This window comes from Neofelis nebulosa, chromosome 10 (assembly GCF_028018385.1).
Source record: "Neofelis nebulosa isolate mNeoNeb1 chromosome 10, mNeoNeb1.pri, whole genome shotgun sequence".
Classification (NCBI taxonomy): Eukaryota; Metazoa; Chordata; class Mammalia; order Carnivora; family Felidae; genus Neofelis; species Neofelis nebulosa.
This window is the reverse complement of record NC_080791.1, coordinates 96695679-96723194: the sequence shown is the minus strand read 5'-3', so window position 1 is coordinate 96723194 and position 27516 is coordinate 96695679. Positions and strand designations below refer to the sequence as shown.

The 27516-nt window shown below is 45.9% G+C and overlaps 1 protein-coding gene across 3 annotated transcripts in view; it reads right to left on the bottom strand.

Annotated features, from left to right (window-relative positions):
* Positions 1 to 4154: 4154 nt before the first annotated feature.
* The window catches only part of EXT2 (exostosin glycosyltransferase 2), a 146768-nt gene continuing 123406 nt past the window's right edge, over positions 4155 to 27516 (bottom strand). For 2 of the 3 annotated variants that reach the window (XM_058688720.1, XM_058688718.1), the window contains exons 11-14: positions 15875 to 16018; positions 13029 to 13157; positions 11214 to 11296; positions 4155 to 4921 (exon numbers count right to left, since the gene is read on the bottom strand). In XM_058688720.1, the coding sequence (XP_058544703.1) occupies positions 4783 to 4921; positions 11214 to 11296; positions 13029 to 13157; positions 15875 to 16018 (495 nt within the window). In that variant the 3' untranslated portion in view covers positions 4155 to 4782. Of the gene's footprint in view, positions 4922 to 6406; positions 7516 to 11213; positions 11297 to 13028; positions 13158 to 15874; positions 16019 to 27516 lie in introns of those variants that run through there. The other variant, XM_058688719.1, reaches the window with a different exon arrangement.

The following is a 27516-nucleotide window of genomic DNA, read 5'->3' as shown; positions in this document are numbered from 1 at the left end:
ATCAGTAACTAGTTGGTTGTGCTTCAGCTGTGATTACCAGAAAACCAGGCATTCCTTGAGTTTATTCTTGGGCATAGTTGCTAATGATGTAAGTTGGTGGCTATAAATAAAAGCCCAAACAGACATATTCTGAAGGGAAGGATCTTATGGAGGCTTCCGTAGGAAAGCACTCTAGATGGAGTGGCTGGTGGTTTGGGTCTAAGACATATGGACTCCAGTCCCTGCTCTGCTGGAACCTCTCAGCCCATGTGCCGCTCCTGAGAGGTTGCAGACAAGAGGGAGCTTTGCTGAGAAGCCTCCGGCAGACACAGCTGGCCTGGTACCTCTCGAGCGCCACACAGGCATCCTTCCCTTTCTTTGTCTTCTGCCTGACAGCTCTGTACCCTTCAGGGGACTGGGAGGAAATGCCACCAAGGGCCCAACCACTTGGGATCAGAAGAAAAGAAAAAGCTCTACCCTGAAAAGGTTGTACGATTGTGGAAATGAAATGCCAGACACAGATGCTGGTGACTCAACTGTTGTTTCTGGAAAATGAAAGAGGCCTGGAACGCTGAGAGAAGGGGCCAAACTCTGCCCAGTCATGTTCCCTGTGATGCCAGCAACAGTGAGTCTGGAATTAAAAAGCCATGGCACAAAGTTGCCTCCTCCCTGAGAACCTGGAAGTCACAAAGCCTGAAGCTGAAACCTGACAGTCCATTTGACATTGACAAAGGCGGATGAGAGGGTGTGGGTTGAGCTTAGAATGCTCCCACCCTAAAGAGAGGGGAAACCTTAAAATTGAGAGTACAGTGCTGTCTCACTTTCCTCCGCCAGGAGAAGGTCAATGAAGACTGTTCGCAGATTGCCAGACCATGCCTGGTTGGCACAATGGGGCCACAAGCTATTCCTGATTTTAACTCAGAAACAGAAAACGGCGTCACTGAATATTCTGAAGGGAAGGCTCTTAGGGAGGTGTGGAACAGAGCAGGGCTCAGGTGAGCAGACCGGCCCCCCAGTTTCACCTGCTGCAGGCCCTGCGGTGGGAAGCTCAAGCTGCTTCCAGAGTCTTCCTGGATGGCAGCTGCCTGCCAATATGGTGAGCACTCCTGCCAGAACGGCTCCTAGGAAGTGGCTGAAGAGGCCGGGGGCCACTGAGCACTCTGTCCCCGCCTCGCTGTGCCACGGCTCCCTGAGGAGCAGCTGCTGCGGCTTCTGCTGCTGCAGCAGAAGGCAACCTGGGCCCCAAGAGATGGAGAAGGGAGCCTGCCCCAAGAGAAGCCACCGTCCCCAAAGCGAAGGAGACCCACCAGGCTCAGGATGGGTGGCCGGTGAGAGACCCGCAAGTGCCCAAACCGCTCCGTCCCAGCCGGGCTCCCACGGGACCCTCTCTGACTGCCCCTCTCGGTGCCCAGCCACGAAGTCTCGCGAGAACTGAGCCACTTCCCAAGCGGCCGGCCTCTGCCTTCAGCTACGGAAGAATTCTACCGTCAAAGGGTCTTGAATTTTACCCCAGCAATCATATCTTTTGAGCCTGTGGCTAGAAACCTGCATCTTTTCAAACACTCCTGCCAGAGACGACCATTCCAGGCAGCCGCTGGGGTCACAGGGTTATTAGCAACTCCTTCAACAGAGGACAGCAAAAAAGCGGCTTGCCCCTTCTGGCTGGCTCCCAGTCCCGGTCGCACACACCAGCGTGATGCTCACGGCCTCCCAAAGGCAGCAGAGAAACTGGCCCTAAAAGCCACAAGCTGGAAGCACAGTTGGAAGTACTTCAGACTTTGGCAGAGCACCGGGATAGTCGGTTTTGAACTTCATGACACTGAGTAAGGAGAAGACACAGTAGAGCATCATTTGCAGGAAAGAACCAGAGATTCTGAGAACAGAAGTTGTTGCCTTCCTCTTCAATTTTCCTAGAGAAGGAGGTTTTTGCCTAAACACGTGTGAGGGCTGGTAAAACACACGAGATAAGAATATTAAGAACTATCTAATGCTAACCAGCAAAAAAGTGTTTCCAATCTTGGCATTCCAAACTGGCTCATCCCAGTTGGGTCCCTGGGGGAAAAGGCGAGTGACTCAGTGCACACATTTGGGCCAGGGCCAGGGCCAGCTCAGGTTCATCTTCTGTACAGGCCAGCAGGATGCAATTTCTTAAAAAAGATTTCTTAATCTAAAACCAGCTGTTGTCTGCTGTAGGCCAGAACATGACATTTTAATTAGCATTATTGTTCCGCTTCTGAAACACGGCTCTATGGCATCCCAAGGGCAGATGATCCCAACCCAGGCTTATGGGTGAGGGTTGCTGGTGAGCAGCAATAAATACACAGAGAAAGGGGTGGAGTCCCCAGGCCCCTCGGAATCCATGAATCACGATCCCCTGCTACATTCTTGCCCCGAATTTCTCCCTGTGACCTGCACCACCTGTCTGTTCGTAGGATAGAACCTCCGAGGTTTGTTTCAAGTACCTAGGATATAATACTCATTCTGCGATAGATAGTGTTTTATGCTATGTTGCCAGATCTAACCCACAATATTTCTGGGGGTAGTAAGGTGCCTTAAATGGAATTTTAATGCCCTGAGAAGTCCAGTGACTCCTAACAAGGTGATAAAGTTACACTAACAGAGCCCCCTGGGGCTCCCAATCATCTCAGATGGAAGTGGTCCTCTTCCAAAATCAAAGGGCTGACAAAGTTTTTAAAAAGAAAAGAAAGAAAATATTTACCCTCAGAGAGGGAGACCTGGATTACAAGCCAGCCACTAAGACAGAGGATTCAGTGATGGGAAAAAGAGCAGAAAATCTGAGGTGACGATGCTGAGGGAAAAATACCGGGGGTGATATATATATGCACGTATACAACGCTCACCCGGTTCTTAGCTTCTGGCAGGGATTTAAATGTGAGGCCCAACCCTTCCACCCACCTTGAATCTTGGAAAAATGGCTAAGGAACCCCAGAAAGGTTAGCAGTACTCATCATCTGTGACAACAGAATTCCCGTTCTCTTGGTTTCTATCCTACCATCCCCAGGATTGTGAATATGAGACTAAGCGCCTTCCCATATCCCCTACTGACAAATATAGAATTATTCAAATCAGAAGTATTTATTAGGCACCGGTGTTTGAATGCAACACGAGGAATAATCACAGGTTCCGTGTGTGCACCTGCAACGTGAACAGATGGCGGGGAGTGGGGAGGCATCTTGTCCCTTCTTGTCCATTCCACCAGCACCAGTCCCGGGCTCTTGCTCCTCAGTGTGAGAGAGTAAAACTCATGATTCCCGCTTTCAATTTTGTTACTTCCTGAAGTTTTCTCTGACCTCTCGAAGTCTATAGGAACACATTGGAAGTGATTGTTGTTAAAACTACACGTTTAAAATCGATAGCACAGTAACTCTTCACCTTCGTGTCACTCAAGAGAACAATGGGTGGCATATTAGTGACTTCAACTGGCACACAACTCGGTTTCAGTAATTATAACCATATTCCAAGCAAATTGTTCTGTATTTTGTGTTCTGGGGACATATGTTATGGCTAAAGCCCAAACTGTGGCTAATCTTAATATTAGAGCCAGATAAATCTGTTTCGAATCCATAACATCTAACATTTGCCAGAGTAGATTTGTTCATCAACAGGGCTTAAAGAGGTATAATTCACACATGTGCAGTATTACTAAATGCTGAAATTTAACGATTTAAATATACCGGCAACTATGGCAAAGCAGTTGTTATAGCAGTATTTAACATTAGCCAGAACCTCCCTGGCTAACGTTAAGTTTACACCGAAAGAAGGAGGGAAATTTTGGAATCCCCTTGGGGTGGGGATCACAACTGCCTCGACTTTTACAACACGGTACCAGCTACAGCAACTCAGTGTATGGTTATTACAGGCCCTCTGTTTTTCCCTAAGAATACCTATGAAAAACTGACTGGATCTGATCAAGAAGCAAACAGAGTCCTTTGGAGGTTTGGGGAGACATCTTCTCTTAGAATGTTTACAGCTTGGAGATCTTCTTCTGCTTGAGGCACACGGCACCAGATATTCCTCTTGGCTGTGTGTCCTCCTGGACGTGGTAGGAGGTTTGGAAATAGACTGGAGTTAAGGCCAGAAGATGGAGGCAAAATACACACACACAAAAAAGAAAGTTCCTTGGGTTACCAATAATCAGCATTTAAGACATACTATAAAAAGGAATAAAAAATTATTTTAATCATATTAAAAAGCCAAACCAAAGAGGAATGGCTCATGGAATTTACAGGATCCCAATTCAGCACCTGGTGCTCCACCTACGCCTGGGTCCAGTGCCTCAGGTCCTAGGGCATGCGTCAAATCCCTCTAAGCTGCTGGGATTTTGTGCCGAATTCTTGGTTTGGCTTTTCCTCCTAAAAACTCACTGATCTGAAAGAGCTAAAGGTGAGATACGGGCACGATTTACATGATTCCCCAGATCGAACATGGTTGACAGGTCTGTCTGCTCTACAGTCTGAGGGTCAGTGAAGTTTCCTTTCAGACTGTTCCCTGCAAACAAAGGGAGCCTGGGCTGCATCTAAACCCAGAGCATGCCACAAAGGCTCCCATTTGGCATTTCCAGCAAGAACCCATCGGGGCTCATAAGAAACACTAGAATAGCGCACGCACCGCTCAAGGTGCTTAGACGCTCTCTTCAGGTTCCAGTTCTCGAGGAAGCAGGTTACGTGTCACAGTCCAGTGTGTCAACTGAAGATCCCCCACACCCTGATATCAGGGTGCCGGGAGGCTGTGCTCCCCTACTTTGTCCACGCGTCACATTCAGACCTCCGTCACTGACGGGTTTCACAAGCTGCCGATGTTGGGGAAGCTCTTCAGTTTCTCGGGAAAGTCATCTTTGTACAGGACAGGGTCAGCTCGGTGCTCCACCACCTTGAGCGGCATCGTCCCGAAGACTGAAGCAAACTTGTTGATGCACTCGGACCTGAAGGGTTTTGGGTGGGCGTGGGGGAGGCAGGTGAAGAGGGAAAGGGGTAAGGAGAAGAGAGAAAATGTTCAAGGGGCCGACAGATGAGAGCAACATACATACACTACTCGATATCAACAAAAGAAATCCAAGTATCGCAAGCCTGCTCCCAGGTTCTTAGAAAAGGTTGGGAGGGTGTGGACACAAGAAGTGATCTGGGGGTGCTGTGACTATTAGTTCAGGGGGAGAGAGTGAACAGAGGATGCTGGCAGGAGGTCACCGGCCTGTGCAGAGGTCAGTCTCTTTCCCCCTCCCCCTCAAATTCCAGTCATTCTTCCCCGTCACTACAAGCAGGCCTCAAACCAAGGTGGATCGGCCGTGAACAATTCTTAACCCCGTCTCTGCCAGCTAAAGAGAGGGCAAAGGGTGGAGAGGGAAGGGGCGCCTGGATCCGAGCTTCAGCTCACTGGAGTTTAAAAAGCAGAAGAGAGGACCTTACACCAGCAGCAACGGAAGGCAGAAGGTAACGGGCAGTGAGGCTCACTTCCAAACAGTAAGCCCTTCACTCGCTCAACCAGCGTTTCTCGAGGGCGATGCCGGAACTACTGGCCACCTTCCACGAGCTCCTCCCCGAGAGCGGGCCAGCCGCTCCCGTGTCAGAACCAGCAGCGACACGGGCTTAGGGCTTAGGGACAGGGCGGCCCAGCAGCGCTGCAGGAGGGGAGACGCCGGTGTCCTTGACTCCATACCGCCCCCTGAAGCCCATGAGCCATCTCCTCAGAGGTGAGCGGGTCAGGCACGCTGGCGGGAAACGGCTCTGGTCAATCAGGCCAACTGAGTGTGACAGCCGGGTAATGAGGACGCTCCCGCATCCGGACCAGAGGGAAAAACAAGCCCATAAACACCGCTTTTGAAGTCAGGGGGACCTCAAGGATGCATTTCAGAAAGGTCAGCGCTCTCTCCCCTCAAGTCGGGCCCATGGCACCCGACAGCTAGGGTAAGAACACACCAATCGGAGGCAGAACCATTTCCCCAAGAGGGGTGGAAGTCCAAGACCCCGACCAGAAGCCTCTCCTGTCCCGAGACACTGCGAGCTTTGTTTCAAATTATTTTACTCAGTAAGTTTTTGAGTCTTCTGAGCTTGGGGAAGAGACCAATTAATAAAGAAGCCAGTTATCCTCAATTCCTTTCTCTTATTACGTTTCTAAGAGAACGTGTTACCACTTCATTCGGAGCTCTTGGAGCTAATAACATGCCTGTGTCCACCACCACGAATCAACAACTAACACTTATTATGGATTCCAGGCTGCCTTACAAGCGCCCTACATGTATTAGGAACCCACTCCAACCTCCCGACAACCCTAGGGGGTGGGTCCTATGATTATTCCAATTTTCTACTGGGAAGACTGAGAGAGAGAGGGGCTGAGTAGTATGTCCAAAGGCCAAATAACAGTAAGAGGCAGCACCAAACCCAGGCAGTCTGGCTCCTGAGGCTAAAAAATCTTAATTATGAGATGATACAATTTATTTATGAACACAATTCTAGAGTCCAAGTGGAGCAGTTGGAAATTAACAACTTTTGCGCTCCTATGATGTGCCAGATAATTTACAAACACGATTTCATCGATTCCTTAAAGTATCCCCCTTGACATGCCCAACGGCTGGTTTACAGCAGCTTCCTGTTATGGGCCGACAAGTTAAAGCTGAGGCCTGAGTCCCAGAGCTGGAAAGTGCCGGAGCTGGGTGTCCAGCCCAGGCCTGCACTGGCAAGAGAGCCTCTGTACTTTCCCTCAGCCTACCAAAACGCAGAGGCAATGACTTTCCCTCCTGCCACCACTCCTGGGAGACTCGGGAGGTGGAGGCTGAGGTTCCAAACTGAGAGGGGACCCGGGAAAAGACCGAGGCGTGTCCTCAAAGTGCTGCCGAGGAAGCACAACAGCCGCCCTCTCCTCGAGGTACAGGGTCAGGGCAGTGCAGACAAAGTTAGTCTCTCCAAGGTCTTACTTTTGGCAGCTGTTCTGCCTACAAACATGTACAGATTCTTCCAGTTTCCAGTCATTATGCCTGTAGACTCTGGCCAGCAAAGCCCAGCAGGGCCCAACACACAACACAGGTACCGGTGGGTACGTATTAAAGAAGAACCATGGTTCTTGGCAGAGGATAGCGGCTCCCTGGCCCGCTGGAGGAGACTGAGCACAATGTCTCCTCTGTAAACAGATCTGCCAACAGGGCCGGGCCACAGGCAGGAGGCCACTGGGGCGAGGGCCAGCTGACTTGTCGACAGCTGCCCCTGGCTGACCCGGGCCTAGTGAGTGCTTCTTTCTCTCCATGCAGCCTGCACCGGAGAAGCCGCCGGCTACTCTGAGTGGTGAAGGTCCTTAACTCTCCGGCCAGGTACTGACAGTGCTGTCTACCTTCTTTTCACACAGGGCATCTGGGTTGGGGAACAGGTTGGGGTAGACAGTGAGTCTGGTGGTGGCTGGTAGGTGACTTGCGTTGTTCTGTCAGAGGTCCAGCCACCTTGTCAGTAAATGCTCCCCTGGGTTGCTTTTATAATCCAGTACAGACAGGCTGAGAGCCACCACTGTCTACCTCTGAAGTGCTGGAAGTGTCTGTGGGAGAAAGGACTAATGGTTTTCTGTTTTCCTTGTAAACACATGCAATTACCTGAAGTAACCGGGAGCCTTTAGGACGAATGCTAGGGAAACTGGGAAGGAAATAATGTTGCCAGGCATCGTGCTACAGGCTTTCATATGTTATTACTTCATTCATCCCCAGCATATAACACGGTATTTGGTACAAAGAGGCTCAATAGATATTTGTTGAACCCATGAATGGACACTGTAATGTGATAGATACTAATACACCTATTTTAGGAGATAAGGAGATGGGAGTTTAGCATAAAGTCAATCAATTGTCTTAAGTCAGATAGCTACTAAGTGACAAATCCATAATTTGAGCAAAGACTGGCCTGAATCAGAATACAGTGTTCTTTTTCTTAAGATCAGCACCGTCTGCCATATTCCCTTACCTTGTTGAAGCTATTGGTCAAAATGAACAGTTACATAGTCTTCTGGTTTTCTGGCTCTTAAAGAACTAACAGACCATCCTGGAAATGGATGCTGGCAGTAAAAGCTACTTTCCTACACAACTGTGATTTCTGCTCCAAGACCCCAAATATAAGAATAAATAAGCTTATTAAACCACAAAACCCAACACAAGGTCATAACTTGCAAAGTGGTTAACTTGCTTCACTGTTTTGTGCAAAATGTGAATTTTGCAAAGGGAACTATTAAGAAAAAACAACAAATGAACCATTCTACAACGGTAACTCCACTTCTGGATCTACCCACGATGGCTTAAATCATGCCTTCCTCCCTCCCGACCTAAGTGCCTTATATAATAATTTAGTGATTCAATCTTTAATCCAAATAGTTTTGCTCCCAGTTTCTGATTTCCAGATTGATTTCCTCTGTTCCCTATCAAATTTCTCAAAAGGGTATTCTACATACACTAACTCTCCTTCCTCACCACAGACTCACACTCCATAACCCTTAAGCCCCACTGCTCCATGGCATTATTTTTTTTCAAAGTCACCAATGACCATTTAATTCCAAGATCTATTCCCAGTCTGCATGTTTCCTGTTCCTCCCTTGCTTCTGTGCACTATAGACCCTGGGTCTCTCCGGCTTCTCCGGTGGCTGCTTCTCTGTTTTCATTACTCTTTCTGTCTCCTAAATGTCAGAATTTCTCAAGATTCTGCCCTTGGCTTTTCTTCAGTCAGTGGCCATCTCTGGGAAGATGTCTTTCAGATATCTACCTTTGTTTTCATCTTCTTCCTAAAGGTTCCACATTTCCAACTGCTTGCTCCATATCTACATCTGCACATACAGAGGGAAAGACCCCCAAATCTTCACCAACCTGACTGTTCTCCAACTTCGCCCATGGTTAAAATCTCCTCCCGTCCTTGTTAATTACACTGTTAAAGGTGCAACCATCTATGTTCCCTCCTCCCTTAGCTGGCCGTCTCCCCCTGACTGTATTATTCACACTGTTCATGGTACTACCACTCTTCCTGACTCGACATCTAAGCTCCCTCAATTCCTTCTCCATAACCTCAAGTTCTAGCATATCTTCCTTTGGGTGAAAAAGCATCTCTGAATATTTAATCCATCCCTTCCTTTCCACACTCAACTTAGCTCAAGCTAATGTACTTATGTACTTATGTACATATGTACTTTCGTCAATTTCTTCGCCTTCATTCTACTCTGCACCACTTCCAAATTAATCTCAAAACAATACTTTGATCAAGCTCCGTTGTTCAAAAACTTTCGACGGCATGTCAGAGCCTGAAGAAGTTCGTTCAAGCTCCTTCACTGGGCAGTCCTTCAGGGTCTAGCACCAACAGGACAGAATTCTACACTCTAGCCACACCGGACCCCTAACTGCCTGCCAGATACACCTTCAACCTGATGACTGGAACCTTCAACCACCTGGTTTCCCCTGCCTGGGATTTTCTCTTCTTGTCCAGTGATCCTAGTGATCTTTGAAGGCTTATTTCAAGTGCCATCTTTTACAAAATTATTCCTAGTAATCAACCTAGTGAGAAGCCACGTCTCTTTCCTCTGACCAATTATAACATTCTGAGCCTCCCTTATGGTACTTATCACATATAGCTTTGGATTGTTACACACACAGGTGTGTGTGTGTGTGTGTGTGTGTGTGTGTGTGTCTGTTAATTATAAATTCTGACAGAATCTGATTTAAGCCTAACAACATCTGGGTAGCCACCTAGTCTATTTTCAAAAGTCTGTTCCCAACAGGAAGCCCCCGCATCTCCCTTAGTTACTGTAGTCAGTGTTTAATAATAATTATATCTAACTTAAATCTCTCTCACCGTATTTTAAGTCTCTTTACATTGGTCATCTCAGTGGTGCTGGAGAAGAGTTGCTTAGCCTTAGCATGAACTTCAAGGCCATTATCAGGCCAACGTTGGTCCCTAAAATTCCTATCTTACACCATATAACCCCATCATTTTAACTCAGCCTACTCAACAACCAATCGCTTAATGCTATGAATTCTCCCAACACAAAGAATGGAGGTGGGTTTAATAATAATTTCGTGTACTCCAATATAACTATAATTGGGGCCTCTTCCAAATGAGCTATGACAGTCATTGTGACCGCCCTTGACTGTGTAGTAACTATGATACCTGTGACAGATATTTCCAAAATCAGAAGAATATGTTATTTCACACTGACAATTAATAAAAGTCATGTCATTTGGGTAAAATATTTATATATGAAAGAGATAAAAGGATTCTTTACAGGGTAGGAAAGAAGTAGGAATACGAAGGAGTAAAGCATTATAGAATCCAGGCCAAGTGAAACAACTTTCTGCACAAAAAGATCTTCCAGGCTTTAAGGATTTTAACATGGGGGATCGATTTCAGAAAGACTGCAAGCAGACCCACATGGGACCCGTGGACACCTGTGCTAGATATCTCATTCTCTAAGCGCCACTACAACCCTCCCTGAGTGCACTTTGGTCCGCTGACAGCACTGCTATGGGACGTCCGGGCTTGTTGTCTTATGTAAGGAGCTGCCTTTTGGAAGAATTAGGTTTGATTCAGGAGATGCCAAGCTTGGGGACCTTCGGGATACAAGTGAGAATGGTGAGGTCTAGGGAAAAATTATAACGATCCGAAGGGAAGATGTAGGTTTCCCACTCCTTTTACATCCGCTCCCCTACGAGGCTTAGTATTATGTCTCACACAAAAGTATGCTTGTTGAGTAACTGACTGAATTGAAATAAAAGGAGGATTTCAGAGCTGACTTGCTCCTCTCACTCTGTAATGTAAAGAGCTGTGCTTTCCATTCTGTTCTTGGTAGGTGTTTGGTCAGAAAAGGTAATTTGTCTCTAGGTTTGGTTTCATTCCTTCTAATCAAACTTTTATTGTCACGTGGAGATACCCTGCAAAACAATGCCGTATTCTCTTGGAATTAACTAGCCTCCACCCAAATGACTGTGGATGGCTGACTGTTAGTCCACACGGAGAATCTGACTTCAGGAGCTTAAGGCCAGCTATATTTTTAAGACCCTTCCAGCCATTACAAATTGAGTGAGTAGCATTCCAAATTAATTCTTTGGGTGACCTGGGCTTGAACTAACCCAATTCCCACAGTGCAAAAGGAGGTGACTATGGCTACCAGCTGCTGGCCTTGTCTCTCCAACAAGTCCCATAAACAGGCCCAAGGCAGGAAATGGGGATCAGAGGCTAGGGCAGACTTTGGGTTAGAGGCTCGCTCACCTCTCCACCATGTGCGTCTGGTCTAGCGAAAGCCCGTCAATGGCTGTGCACTCAGGACACTTGAATTTCTTTCGCGGTGTTACCTGCCAGAGAAGTACAAAAATACACCTGGCCGTCAGTGCCAAGGATGATGAAATCACGCTTGTGACAACACTCTGCATGCTTCTGTTCTGTAAGCTGAGCTTCCTGCTCTCTCCACACGCATGCACACGCGCGTGCGCGCACACACACGCCCCTCGCCATTCCTCCGTTCAGTTCGGTCTGGCTTGGCCAACGGCACAACTCGCAAGGGCCCAATAAAAGAGGCTTGGAGGGCTTTTGCCTTCTGTAACGGGAAAGAAGTGGTGATGACAAGCTCCTTAATTCCTGTTTAATGACTGTTTTCTCACTGCCAAGGTCCTTGTATAAACACCATTTGTTCTTGCAGCCATAAGGGCGATGAAATACAGCTTCCCATAACTTTCACCGTAACCTCGGTTCCAACAGGCACTCTTTTTCCTTCTTCCAGCTAATGGCAAATGCTTCGAGCAGCTCCTGAAGGGGCCAGCTTCTTTTGCAATTCCCTTCAATCAGGAAAAAAATCCCATGGTCTCTTGCCCTCTGAATTCTTTTCCCTGACTCTCCCTCCCGCTCTCCCGAACCTTAAACTCCTAATGATTTTCTTAGCAAACCCAGGGAGACTGTTATCCAAACCCAGTGAAGCTAAATAAAGAGCAGAGAGAGGTTGGGCAGGGGGAGAATGCTAGATAACTAGGGCCAGGCTAAGAAGCACACAGATGCCAGAACGACTGTCCAGAGTGAGCAGGCACAGCTAAAATCTCTTGAAGCACATCAAAAAGCAACTCTGGAGATAAGAGGGGTTCCTCTAAAACTAATTTTGTGATCTACATATTGGACTTTTTCTTGCAGTGGGCTGTTGACTAAGTTAGAGGGCAGGGGGAGGACCGGGTCAAGTTTGCAGATTACAGATAGGGACTCTTCCTCTTTTTTAGTCACTTCGGCTTAATCTGACTTCTCCCCTCAATTAATAGCATGAACAATCAGTGGGGGCCATACCACGCTTCCAATGTACTGCCAGTACGGCAAGACTCCATCATAGGAATCTGTCCTTGAAGCACAGCCCATTTTTATATGGAATCCGAATTCAGAAGGAAAGAAGGTCAGGATGATTCCACTCATAAAAATACGGAAACTCTCTCTTCGTATCTGGGGATCTGGGTTTGAGCAAAATCTACATTTCAGAAACAAGACATCCATTACAGATACAGAGATCCCCATGTGATCCTTGTGTACTCTCAGCTTTTATTTATTTTTTTACTCTTAGCTTTTAATATGTTATGGGAAAGATACTTTTAAAAACTGGTAACCGATATTTTAAAATGTTTAGAAAAACTACAGTTATCATTGCACAAAGTGTACTATCTTCTCTATGTCTATAAAAAATAAAAATCAGCCACTTTAAGAAAGATGTAAGTTGCATGCTTTAACTAACAGATCTAGATTCCCTATCAGCTTTGAGAATAAAGTTTTTTAAAAACATGAGTTGTAGATTGACCATTACAGCCTTTATCTCTCATACTGGAGATTAAAAACTGTAACTAAAGAAACTGTATTTTAAAAAAAGAAAATATGTTTAAATTATCAAAGCCTCGCTTCAGCGTTACAATGTGACTGCACCTTAAAGCTAAAAGAGAGCTTAAAGTCATCCAATCCAACACTTCATTTATAGTTATGAGAACTTCTCAGGCTCAGAGGAACAAAGACTTGCCCAAGATCACAAAGTTAGCAGCAGAGCTGGACCAGCATGCCTCCTACCTTGATGACAGCTTTTCCTGTGACGTTAGCTACCAGGAAGTTCATGGCAATGTCTTCACAGTTCATATGAGCATCCACCCAGTTCTTGATATCCCCAGGCATTTTGTAGGTATACAGGTAATTAAAATACTGTCAGGTAAGACAAAAAGAAGAAAGATACAAATGGCAGTGGGCCATGGTTGATGGGGCCACTTAATGGTTGATGGTTAAGACAAAGAGTCACTTAATCATATTGTGGAGACAAGCTTTCTCTCATAGGATTAATCACAAGGCTGGTCAGGTGATCAAGTATCTTTAATACTGTCATTCTTTTAAAATTCACCTATTGTTGGGGCACCTAGATGACTCAGTGGGTGAAGCATCCGATTCTTGATTTCGGCTCAGGTCATGATCCCAGGGTCCTGGGATGAAGCATCATGTCAGGCTCCAAGCTGAGGGTGGAGTCTGCTGAAGATTCTCTCTCTTCTGGGGCGCCTGGGTGGCTCAGTCGGTTAAGTGTCCGACTTCAGCTCAGGTCATGATCTCACAGTTGTGAATTCAAGCCCGGCAATAGACTCTGTGCTGACAGTGTGGAGCCTACTTGGGATTCCTTCTCTCCCTCTCTCTCTCTCTGCCCCTCCCTCACTTGTGTTCTCCCTCTCAAAAATAAACTTAAAAAAAAAAAGATTCTCTCCCTCTCTCCCCCACTTGTGTGAGCTCTCTCTGTCTCAAAACCCCAAATAAATAAATAACATAAAAAACAAAAATCACCTATTATAAGCAGCGTAGGTAGAGCGTGAAGCCCTTGAATGCAGATGCTTCAGACTCATGTTCCATGTATTTAATAAGTAAAATATCATTCAGAGACACACTGTATATGGATCGCTACCAAATTCTTTTCCTTGAGTCACAGTGCTCAATCCTCTTTGCTACATTCTCCCCGCAGATTGAAAACAGAAACAGACATAAATTAATGGTGGACTGATACTGCAAAGGTATGTGGTTTTTTTTTTTTAAGTTTATTTTTATTTATTTTTGAGAAAGATACAGAGAGTAAGTGGGGGGGGGGGAGAAGGAAAGGGGAGGGAGGGAAGGAAAGGGAGGGAGAGAGACAGAAAGAGAGAGACAGAGAGAGAGACAGAGACAGAATTCCAAGCAGACTCCACACTGTCAGCACACAGCCTGATGCAGGGCTCAAACTCACAAACTATGAGATCATGACCTGAGCTGACATCAAGAGTCTGACACTTAACCGACTGAGCCACCTGGCACCCCAGTATGTGTTTTTTAACGTAAAATACATATGAGGCAATTCTGCTACTTCCATCACTTACATGTATGAAATAGTGTGGACATTCATGGAGAAAAAAGTGCACACACCGTACTACCATAAACTCCAAGAATTATAAACATTTATTTATTTATTGGCAAGAACAAAAACCCATTTCTAAATTCAGAGCCCTGAAAAATACACAGCAGTGCCGAGATACCAACAAGCAATCACTACAATACAGCTCGTTAACTTAATTACACTGGGGTGGACAGACACACAGATGTTCTCCTGACATCAGTACCTTGTGCTACTGCTGAGAACAGACAAGTTGTTAGAGTTCAATTAAACTATACACTCCCAGGGGCACTCAATCATCAAACCGAATATTCTAAAGTCCAATACGCACTCTTCAACCTCTCCCTAGTAAAAAAAGTCAAACACATGAGGTGACAATTCTCAGAAGAGAGGAAACACAAAAGACACAAGAGGAATTTCAACCACAGTAATCAAATCAGAGTGAAAATAGTAAGATCCGTCTTCACTTATCAAAACAGCTTCAGTTTGATTTTTCTCTTTTTACATATTTCATGCAAGGAGGGGTAATAGTAAGATAGTTTTATATTTTGCTGGGTGTGCAAATTGGCGCAAACAATGCTCAAAACAACAGACAAATATATACATCACAACCTCCCCAAAATGTTCATTCTCTTTGATGTAATTCTACTTCTAGAAATCTATCACAAGCACAATTATGAAAATGGATACTGATCACTATTTAAGCATTAGATATTAAGCTTATCTAAAATAGCAAAACAAACCAAAACAAAAAAAAACAAAAGCAAAAAACACAAAGGGTGCCTGGATAGCTCAATCAGCTGAGCGCTCAACTCTTGATTTCAGCTCAGGTCGTGATGCTGGGGGTCGTGGGACCGACACTGAGCTTGGATCCTGCTTAAGATTCTCTCTCTGCCTCTGCTCCTCTCCCCCACTCATATACTCTCTCTCTCTCAACAAAAAAAATAAAATAAATAAATAAATAAAATAGCAAATAAAAAATTAGAGACAATCTAAACATCTAGTGATAGAAAAATAGTTACACATGATTTATGGAATATTAATACAATAGCATATTAGCAGTTATGTTACGAAGAAACGTTAATGTTAAAAAAAACTCATAATACATGCAAAAAGCAGGCTAATGAGAATATTTACAACAGTCTGCGTACGTGAATAAGTAAATAAAAGGCAAACCGCAAAAAACATCTATACGGTAACAATGATTGTCTCTAAGTGATGGGACTACAAGTGACTTTTCTTCTATGATAACATTTGTTCTGAATTTTCCATATTTGCTAATAGCAGTATATGCGTTATCTGTATAATAAGAAATATAACTAAAAAAATCACACAACATGGCCTTTCTTCCTTAACTAGTGTAGTTGACACACGACACGACACGGCCTTCGTAAGCCCTCGGACTAGAACATTTTTCCTAAACTCAGCAGAAATTCAACTGGGCCAAACAGAACAAACAGCATGCGCTCAGTTGGGTCACCTCAGACCCACCTGCCCCCGCCTGCTGCCCCCCTCTTACCTTGTGATAAAACGCTGCCCCCGTGAGCACCATGGATACCTCATTGGTCCACTCCGACTCATACTTCCACTTATTCATCTCATGGTCCCAGAGATGCAGACGACCTGGGTAACCCACCAACCGGTCAGGAAATTCCCGCCACACCTAAGGCAAGAAATACATCAACAATCAATTCCCAGTTCAGACGACGATCGAGCACAGTGCTAAGTTATACACATGGTATGCAGACTCGCCAGGCTGAACTCTTCACCAGCTCAGATCAGAATGCGCCCCTGAAGATGTTCAAATAAACAGGTGCTAGTTATTCTGTCAATACTCAAAGACAGATGCGAATTCTAATTTCCTCCAAATCTTCCTGCGGTTGCTTGAAAATAGCTTACTGAGGGGCGCCTGGGTGGCTCAGTCGGTTGAACGTCCGACTTCAGCTCAGGTCATGATCTCACAGTCTGTGAGTTCGAGCCCCGCCATCAGGCTCTGTGCTGACAGCTCAGAGCCTGGAGCCTGCTTCAGATTCTGTGTCTCCCTCTCTCTCTGCCCCTCCCCTGCTCATGCACTGTCTCTCTCTGTCTCAAAAATAAGTAAAAAAAAGTTAAAAAAAAAAAAAAAAAAAGAAAATAGCTTACTGAATTGGGCTAAGGTAGGTAATCCCTTAACAAATGATTATGGAAATAGGTTCCATTTTTAATGAATGCACACATGAAGAATAAATGAAACCGTGCAACTCAACTGTCCTAGTTTATATTAAATTGGCAATTGTGAAACCTTAGAAAGTCTCTGTTTCTTAAAAAACAAAACAGAACTATTTCTCTGGAGCACACAGCCATTCCTATGGCCTTTTAGAAGCCTCATGTGTAGAGAATGTGCCTGATTCTATAATGTAACACACTGAAAACAAAAACTTGAATACCACATTTGGAAAGGTTCTTAGATACGGTTTTGTGAAACAAAATTTGGTATACTGGGGGTGGGGTACCTCCAATGATCTTTCCCCGTGTATTTCTGTGTAAGTTAGTTTAACCTTTAAAAAAGAGGAAGTGCGTATCGTTAAGGAGTATTGACAATTTACCAGCTGTTCATACTGCCACGTCTCAGCACCATGATTCCTCATCCTTTACCAGGCCTCTAAGGCTCCTGAGGGTCCAGTCCTGTGCCCTATTCTTTAAACTCTCTAATTTCAACTAGTTTTCATCCCTTTAAATACCTTCTATAATCTACTGACCTCTAAATTTGTTTGGCCCAGAATGTTCCAGAGATAATCAACTACTTACTTAATATCTTCCACTGGATAAACAGGCATCTCAAACTTAACATGGCCAACATGTAACTCTTGATTCCATATCCCCAGATAAGCCGTTCTCTCAATCTCTCATCTCAATAAATCAGCTACCTGACTGCCCCAGCCCAAAAGCTACGAGACAGCCTTTATTCCTTCCTTTCCTGCTTCCCCACACCCCTTCCATCAGCAAGTCCTGCTGGCTCTACTTCTGACCACCTCTGGCCAATTCTCCCACCCCTCTCTCTAGCCCAAACCACCATCCTCTCTCACCTAGACTGTTGTTAACAGGGCTCTAACTCATCTCCTTGCTTCCACTCTCACCCTTCCAGACCATTATTTATAGAGTATCTCTAAGAGGACTATTCCTAAAAGAATATTAGAGTACAGATGGTCCCTAACTTAGGATAGTTCAACTTACGGTTTTTTGACATTTACAATGGTGCAAAAGCAATACGCATTCAGTAGAAACCGTATTTCGAATTTTTTGCATTTGGATCTTGTCCTGGGCTAGCAATCTGCAGTACGATCCTTTCTCATGAGGCTGGGCAGTGGCAGCAAGCTGCAGCTTCCAGTCACCATGCGACCACGGGGTCCACAATCTATACCTCTAGAGCCATCCTGTACCCAGGCAACTATTCTGTTTTTCACTTTCAGTACAGTATTCAATAAATTACACAAGGTGCTCAACTTTATAGGCTCTGTGTTAGATGATTGTGCCCAACTGTAGGCTAATGTAAGTGTTCTGAGCACCTTGTAGGGTAGAATAGGCTAAGCTGGGATGTTTGGTAAATCAGGTTTACTAAATGCATTTTCAACTTACAATGGGCTTATCAGGTAACCCTATGGCAAGTTGAGAAAAATCTGTACTCTATACAGGGTAACTCAGCCAACAGGCTGTATCCCATTGTGTGTGTGTGTGTGTGTGTGTGTGTGTGTGTGTGTGTGTCTGTGTATACATATATATGTGTATGTATATATACATATACATATATGTATATACATACACATATATACATATATACATATATATACACACATATATATACACATATATACATCTTAATATTATCTTCATCATATATGTCCCCGCATATATATGTCATATGGTCACATGTTGCAGCAAGCAGAGGCTTCCTCAATGCCTAGGTGTCACTGAGCCCAGGGAGGATGTGTCATTGCTTGCCCAGAGGCACAGTCAGTGGGCCAGCGCCCCCCGCCCCTTCTGTAGTTTGCCAGGGCTAGTGGAACAGACGCACCACACCAGGCGGCTTAAAGCAACAGAAATCTAGAAGTCTGAAGTCAAGGTGCTGGCAGGGCCATGCTCCCTTCTGACACCTATAGGGGAAGGATGCTTCCTTGCTGTTCAGCTTCATTTGGCTGTCCATCTTGGGTCTTTCTAGGCTTGTAGGTGCATCACTCCTAACCTCTGTCTTCGTACGGCCCTCCTCCCTCTGTGTGTGTGTCTCTGGGCCCAAAATCTTCCTTTTTATAGGGATACCAGTCCAACTGGATTAGAGCCCACCCCAATGACCTCATTTTAACTTTATTACCCGAGAAGATCCTATTTCCAAATAAGGTTACTAAGGGTTAAGATTTCAACGTATCTTTCTTAGAAGGACACACTTCAACCCAACACCCCCAAAATCTTTAAGAAATGCTATAGCTCTGAAACAAAACAAAGAATGGGTTCCCATGACCAGAATAACAGCCGAATTCCTTACCATGTTCTGGGTGCACCCACTCTCCAACCTCTTCTACCTTGTCCTTCCACATTTCAGTGGCCTTTCTGTTCTTTAATCCTAACCTCTGTGTCTTTTTCTTCTGACGGGGATATTGTCCCAGCTCTTCAAAAAGCTGGTTCTTGCTCATCAGTGAGGTCTCTGCTTAAATGTCGCCTACTTTTAAGAGGCCCTTTCACACCTTCCTAGCCAAGGTGAACACCTCTCCCACCCGGCCATTCTCCATCACATCCCCTCACCCCATCTTTTTCTTCACCAAACTTTTGTTTTCTGAAATTGCTTTGGTTATTTGTTGTTTCCTTATTGTTTATCTCCATGAGGCAGAAGTTTAGTCTTCTTCCCTGTGGTTTCTCAAGCACAAAGAACAGCACCCACGCATGGCAGCGTTCCACGCGCACTTTCTGAACGTACGGACACGGAGGCTCTCGCAGGCAAAAAAGCTGAGAACACAAGAAGGCACTACAGATCACAGCCAGTGTCCTCCTTTATTCAGAAAGTCTGCAACGGTACCGCTCGACAGCTACCACGAGTAATACTGGGATATCCCTTGCGTGTGAGGATCACAGTAATAATTCACCATCACCAAAGCACATGTTTTAAACGGCTTCTCCAGAAGCGGATAAGGGATATTCGCTGAGTCATTACACTGTCTCACCCAGTCCTCCTGTGATCATCCACGTGCTTTTATGGGCTCTCTGACCTGGGTCTTGAGCGTGGCCCGGGGTTTCCTTTGTGTGAAACCTCTCAAACCCACAACCTTGGCCTCATTAACACCATGTTGTAACCAACAGAGTTAATCAGCCACAGCCATCGTCATAATAGCTGCAGACAAACGAAGTCGTGTCAAACATTTCCTCGGATGTGTAAGGCTGCTGCTGTGTTCCTACTCTGGGGCTTGTGTTTCAGCAGATTAAAATAATATGATACTCTTACAGTTTTATAGAGCGCAGAGCAACAACATAGTATGTGAGCCATAACTGCTGTTTGGTCTGTGGGCCCGAGCACCCTCCATGAAACGCACCGCCAGTTTCCTTTTGCCAACACCGGACACCTGCCTGTTCAAGTCACGCCGCTGCCGCAGTCACCTCAGTGGAATTGAAGAGCTTCTGAAAGGGCTCCAGGCACAAGTAAGTAAACTAAACACCAGGGGTGGGGAAGCGGCGGGGGGGGCACAGACGGGTGGAGGCATCCATTCAGCTGGCACCCCTGCCGGATGCAAGCTGCATCTTCCCTGCAACCACTTTGAGTCAACAAAGCTTTGCAATCCCTGCGCTTTCCCACGGGTCCTTCTCTGCAAGCCCCCACTGGCAGCAACCATAATAACACTGGCTCAGTTTTAGGGTCCAACGTCGTCGGGATTTCAGTCTTCTTCTTGTTGGCTGAAGCCACTTATCAGACTTCCCTCCACAGGGACTTAATTCGGTGACACTGGGTCACAGAATGCTGAACTATGCTGTTCTAAAAGCATCAGAGGTGTCCTGAACTTCAGATTCCTTTGGAGCCGTTGGTGAGCGCTGTTCCGCAGGCGGGGCCTCTCTGCCCTTGACTTACTCCAGGCAGCTGGATACAATCAAGATATCATCCTTGTCACTTCATCTATAACTCTGCAGCTGACTACGGGATCAAAACGGAGTGGGGCCGAGCAGGATGGGCCCTCTCTGATCGAGCCCCAGTGTAGTACGAAGTCGATTATGTAGACAGTAAAGCATCTTCCCAGCCAGCAGAGCGAGAACTCTCATTCCACCCCCTCTCCTCATGGCTACCCACCTCCCACTCTAATTCAACTTTTTTCTTTTTACCTCAGGGAAATGCTCCAGGGTCAGCCTGTTGTCATTGCTAACAGATGCCTTTATCTATTGCAGCGCGGGCATCTGAAACTTCACACGATATCCCTGGGGTTCTAGTAACAGTGCTTCCACAGCTATGCTCAGGTCACTGAGCCATTACTCGACGGTGTTGCCTGCACTGCTGAAGTCCTCTGTATAGACTGTCCTCATCTATTTTTTTAATGTTTATTTTTGAGAGAGAGTGAGAGAGTTAAGAGAGAGGTGGGGGGTGAGAGAGGGAGACACAGAATCCTTACATTTAGGGGCCAATTCCACATCACTGTTTAAACAACGTAATACCATGCTGTTCGCTTCCACTCAAAGGTTTACAAACTTGGTCCTGACCACCTCTCACCTGGATTATGGAAATTTGTTCTTCTCTGAACTCCCAGCTATGCTCACTGAGCTGTTTTCAGAGTTATCTATCTCCCCTCTCTCTCTCTTCCTCTCTCCCTTCCTCCCTCCCTCCAACTTCCTGAGGTCTTCTGTGGCTTCCCAATGCTAGCTGATCAAACTAAGACCGTCTATCTTTGTTTCAAAGGCACACGAGGCAGCCTAGATCACCTGCTACAGAAAGTGCCCCAAGAGGATCTGGCTAAAGCAGATCCAGGCCTCGCCCTGCCACTGAGGAGCTGTGCAAGCAAACTCTTCAGGTTGTCCTGCGTTCGTTTTGCCATCTGCAAAAGAGGGGCTGGATTACATGACCTCTAACGTCCTTTCAGGGCTAAAATCTTCTATCTTCTTCCTCACTGACATACTCCCAAAGAAACTAACCCAGCTGTGATCAGTTGTGAGTTGTAACTCTCTAAAGTACACGGCCCGCATTATTTAACTTTGGTTTAAAGTACCGTTCACATATGGGTACCCAACAAATGTTCCTGAAAAGAGGCCAGCTAATGCACTATATTCCAAGCTAACTTGGAGAGTGCATTTTAAACCCAGGGTGTGTGCTAACCACAGATTCAGGAAACAGACCGGGGGGAGCAGGGGGAAGGTGTAACAACAGGTGGTACCCATCTGGGCTATGCAATTATGAAATCACGGGTCAGCTTTAGGAGAAAAGCAACTCTCTGAAGGGGCTGCTATAGTCATCACAGTTCAAAGACACAGTTCCACAGGGATATTGCTACTGGGTGAGAGGGATACCACATGTATCAGGAGTCAGGAGCCCAGACAGACGAAGAAGCAGTGAGGGAAATGCGGGAAATATGGATCCAAGGCACATCAAACCGGGCTGCGGTTTCACTTCTGTCCTTGTACACGGCCCCTGGGTTGTGTCCATCCCTAACCATCAGAGTGGAACAGAACCCCAGGAACCAGCCCAAACCCCGTGGTCACACGCCTGGGTCAGCGGAGGCAGAGCTGCTGGGATCCTGACTTTCGAACATCTTTGGATTGGTGGCCCTACTTCCCTCGGGCTTGTCCTGCATGCTGCCCAGATGGGAGAGGGCTAGCTGGCTGCATGCCAATTCCTGGCTAGTTTCCACAGAAGGGCCAGTTATCGGATTCACTCTCAGCCCTCTAGGAACAAAGCTCACCTTTTATATTTGGAATTTCCTGAAAAGAAGTAGACTGGGGCTTGAGTTGATTGGCTTCATTTTCAGCTCATGCTTTTTTTAAATTTTTTTAAATGTTTATTTATGTTTGAAAGAAAAAGAGCGTGAGCAGGGGAGGGGCAGGGAGAGAGGGAGACACAGAATCCGAAGCAGGCTCCAGGCTCCGAGCTGTGTGCACAGAGCCCGACACGGGGCTCAAAGTCGCAAATTGTGAGATCATGACCTGAGCCGAAGTCAGACGCTTAACCGACTGACCACCAGGTGCCCCTCAGCTCATGCGTTTTAGTCACACCGGTGGTTGGTAGTTTTCGTCAAGAGGTCTTTTTGCAAAAAAGCCAAAGAGCCTCCATCCACACCCGGGATGCAGTTAAATGCCAACGCTAGACATCTAGAGCGAGGGAGCCCTGAGCTGTCACCTGGAGTTCCCTGATGCTGGTTGGTTTTGACAAATACATGTACATGCTGTGTTAGGTATTAAGATTTACCTGTTGGATCACTTCAGTGTGCCTGAGAGACCTTTCCAATCCAAGGCCAAGGTTTGCTTAAAATAAGCCAAGCAGCAAAGCCAGGATCATGGGGAGGCTTCTGGGATTTGGGCAGCCATTCTACTTGCCCCAGTCTGGCTGAAGGTCAGTGCCGTGGTGCTGGGAGACATGCTCTCCCATTCCTCTCGAGTTCTCTCTTCGGACTCGGGGCAGTGATGAAGGCAAAGAGACAGGCTGGGGTTGGCCAGAGTTGAGAGAGTGTACCATTAAATCCCGCAATGGTAACCACAATTAAGAAGACCCTGCTGGAGAAGCTGGCTTTGAAACATTCTCCTCATCCTGATCTGTACCGTCTCACCCGATGGCACAACCAGGGGTCTTCTGTGGATGCTAAGGAGAAGACTCACGCTTTGGCAGTCTGAGCTGCTGGCCCCTGCCCAGGCCACTTCAGAGATCCGCAGCTGGAGACCATGTGGCAGGCAGAGCTCATTCTGTGCGGCTCCCTCGCCGTACAGATGAGAAAACAGCTGGAGAAGAAGAGGCCCTCCCAACGTTACATTGTCAGTTCGAGCCGAAGCTGGAGCCTAACTCCCAGCCTGGGCATCTGTTCATGAAGTCGCAGGATTTCCCACTCTTCCGAGGCTGAAAAGCGCCTCATCTCCCCACACTCAGCGCCCCACTTGGGAAACAAAGAAGTCAGGTGGTGCTGTCTGGAATGGCATTCAGGACCAGTGTTCTACACGAGTGCTAGTGCAGACACGGGAAGAGTCACGCACGCGTACTGACCAAGCTGAGGGTAGAACGGGCAGGGAGAGGAGGTGGGGAAACCCACAAAACCCTGTGCTCCCCCCTGGCATTTGTCTTCTAAAAGCTGAAGGCTCTTCATGAATGTGGTTCCCATTTAGCAAAGAAAGCCACATGCTCACACCATTAAAAGAAGGAAGTCCTGTCAGCTGTGCAGCAAACTAGTGAGACCCCACAGATGACATCCGTGGGTCTGCTGGATCCTGGTAATCGGTGAGGCTCGGGACAGAGAAGGAAATACAAGCAAAAAGCAGCTGAATGAAAGATTAAACTCCACTACTATCTTTCATGAGGCAATGAATCTCCTGAGAGAGAATAACAAAGAGAAGAAAAGACGTGAGTTTGAGGGGACGGGAGGGGTACGGGATGGGTCAGGACTGGGTCGTGGTTTTTCCAATCTCACACTCCTCAGGACACACTAAACATGAAATCATTTTTATTTCCATAACCTCAGCTCGGGGTGGGGGGGACGGGGGATACTATTTCTAAGTCTGGTCCCATGGGATTGTTTAATAAAGTTAAAAGAAGAAAAGTGATAAGTCAAATGGCTACTCTCTTTAAAGCCTTTAAATTGAGTGGAAAATGGAAACTTTAGTTTTTATGAATAACTATTATTGAGGCTTCAGAATTTCCAGTTGATTTTGGTGAGGCTCAATTTAAAAGAGGGGGGACCAAAGATACGAGCTCTGTCCAGTAAGGGGGAACTCTCCTTACTTCAGGTCACTGCCCTGGTGACTTCCATCGCCTAGCAATCGGGGACACTACTACAAAACTGGCCAATACTTTGTTCTCGTCTCACCGTGCAAAGGGAAGAAGTGGCACTGACCATTACTCTGTAATCCTGGCTGAAGCATCAGTGTGGTTCCAAACTGATTATGCATGAATTAATTCAGCATGATGCCCTCCTTATATGTCTGCTTAAACCCCATAATGTCCTGGTGGGGAATCAAGCAGCTGAGGGACTCTTTCAAATTATTTATTTATTTATATCCCATGCATTTCCAAAAAATGCATTTCCTTACGATAAAAGGCAAAAACTAAAATAAAGTCCAAACTGTCAGGGCGCCTGGGTGGCTCCGGTTAAGCATCCGACTTTGGCTCAGGTCATGATCGCATGGTGTGTGGGTTCGAGCCCTACACCGGGCTCTTTGCTGACAACGCAGAGCCTGGAGCCTACTTCAAATTCTGTGTCTCCCTCTCTCTCTGTCCCTCCCCCGCTTGTGCTCTTTGTCTCTCAATAATAAATAAAACATTTTTAAAAATTTTCTTTTTTTTATTTTATTTTTTATTTTTTAATTTTTTTTATTTTAAAAAAAAAATTTTTTTTTTAACGTTTATTTATTTTTGAGACAGAGAGAGACAGAGCATGAACGGCGGAGGGGCAGAGAGAGAGGGAGACACAGAACCGGAAGCAGGCTCCAGGCTCTGAGCCATCAGCCCAGAGCCTGACGTGGGGCTCGAACTCACGGACCGCGAGACCGTGACCTGAGCTGAAGTCGGATGCTTAACCGACTGAGCCACCCAGGCGCCCCTAAAAAAAAAAAAAAAAAAAATTTCTTTTTAAAGTCCAAACTGTCAAAACAAAGGATGTCCTCAACAGCATTTTTTTAAAAATTCAGACTCATTCCATCTACTGTTAAGAATATTAATTCTAATATCAAGTTCCAGAAAGGCAATCAAGCAGCAAGCTAAAATCATAAAGTTTGGGGATAGAGAGAGATGAGTATTCCTATTTGTCAATTAATTTATACATTCAATTCACAGATACTTACTGAGTCCCTACTATTTTTTTAATCAAATATTTTGAGATAATTACAAATTCGAAAGCAGTTGTAAGAAATAATGAACGAAGAGCCTGTGTACCGTTTACCCGGTTTCCCCCAATGGCAACACCTCAAAACTATAGTGTGATATCACATGACACTGACACTGACACAGTTAAGATACAGAGCTTTCTCCGCCTGATCTTTTATAGACACCCTCCCCCTCAATCACTGGCAACCACTAATGGGTTCTCCATTTCTATAATTTTATAATTTCAAGAAGGTTATATAAATGGAATCACGTAGTATACAACCTTTTGGGATTGGCTTTTTTCACTCAGCATAATTTTTAGGGACTGTCTTACAATCCAAAGAATGTATACAAAAATAAAGCATGTATCTTATTATTAAGGGCCTAATTGTTTAGAAAAGCTAGTGGCATATGCACTAGCTAGAAAAGCTAGACATGAAAGAAAGCAAGGACACAGGAAAAAGCACAAAAGTGAGTTAAGAGGATGGTAAGATTACTTCTGGGTTGGGGGTGGGAGACCAGGGAATAAGGAAAAGACTTCATGGATTTCATTTTAAGAGAACTACAAAGTGAGGGTTGAGATTCCCACTGCCCCCAACCAGGTAAGTAATTAGTACAAAATTACTCTTCGCTATGTGTTTATTAGCAGGCCAGCAAGTAGACAACCTCTACGTGGATTCTCTCACTGAATACAGAAGAGGGGATCATCTAACTTTGAACAACAAGTAATTTTACTCTCAGAAACTGTATGTTACAGAAAATTCAATGTCCGAACACATTAAGTTCACTCATTCCGTCAATAAATATTTACTGAGCATCCACTATGTGTTAAGCACTAGGCACGGAGTAGTAAACAGGGCAGACACAATCCTGCCTGAATGGGCTACTCTGAATTAGGGGAGTTTTTCAATCTAGCCCCAGAGATCTAGGCCATGGGTGTAATTAGGGGCCTAGCAGTAAGAAGCGAGCAGAGGGTCAACAGGACCTCTGCCCCAACCCTCACATCTTCAGTCCAACTCAAAGGCTGGTTGGGAAACTAGAAACTAAGGTTGCCAATGCCTGATCTAAACCCGTCAACAGAGAGTAGCAAACATACAGCAATCACGATTAACGCGAACCCTAGGCACCAACTTGCGAGCACCAAGAAATAAATCTGATCTGAGAGGGGAGCCGTAAACATTACACTGACTAGTTCACCTTGCTTTCTAAAGACTCACTGTTCCTAGTCACGACCATTCTGAAGTCAGGGGACTACTCTGATCCTTTAAGCTTGCTTTCTTTTTATTCTTCCAAAATGTGAAGTTGCTAGGTTTAATGCAGCAGCAATCAACAACCACGGTGTCCAATTCATGATTTTGCAAGCAGGTTTATAACCGGCAGTGAAGGACGCAGGTTCACACTGGGGAACAACATAGAATTTTCTTTGGAAAGCTACAGACGCTGCCCCCGCCCAGCCCCCCAGATGCTGGGGACGCTCATGGCCTGGATGCTGCTATGGCTTTCGTTTCCCCTGGCCCTATGCCAAGGCCTGCCCACACACCTCCCTTAAGCAACTCTATCAAAATCAAGGCAGATAAGCAGCCCATGCAAGACGAATTCCCCATATCCCCAAATCATAAGCCAAATTCTGAAGCTCTGAATTCCTGGAGCAGCCAAAGCCTGTAATCAATCCCAACGAGACAACAGGCAGCTTTTGGAACAATAACCCTCAAACATATGGATCCTTTCAGGTTGGAATATCATTGCAGATATCTCCTTTTGAATGGGGGGGGGGGAGGGAAAGTATGCATTCTTTAAACCATCAAGTGTACCAACACCTCTTTAAAATAACTATCCCACAGTATAAGCATTAGCTCTTTAAGGCACGGAGCCACAGAGCCAGGTGGGCCCGCTGGTGCCGCAGACGGGAGAGACACGGAGGCTCGGTGGGGAGCACACAGGCCCGGGGGTGAAGAGGGCAGAAGAGCACCAGCACTGCCCCGCAAGAAATAAGCGCTTATGGAAAACATATTGAAACCGACTCACCTGCCTTATCTGGGGGGGAAGTCAGTGAGGAGGAGACACCTCGGTGGGAAGATGTGCCAGCAGGAAGCACACTCCCCCTCTTTGGGACAGGGAAGATAGGATGTTTCATTAATGGCTAGGTAAATAAATTCTGAGCT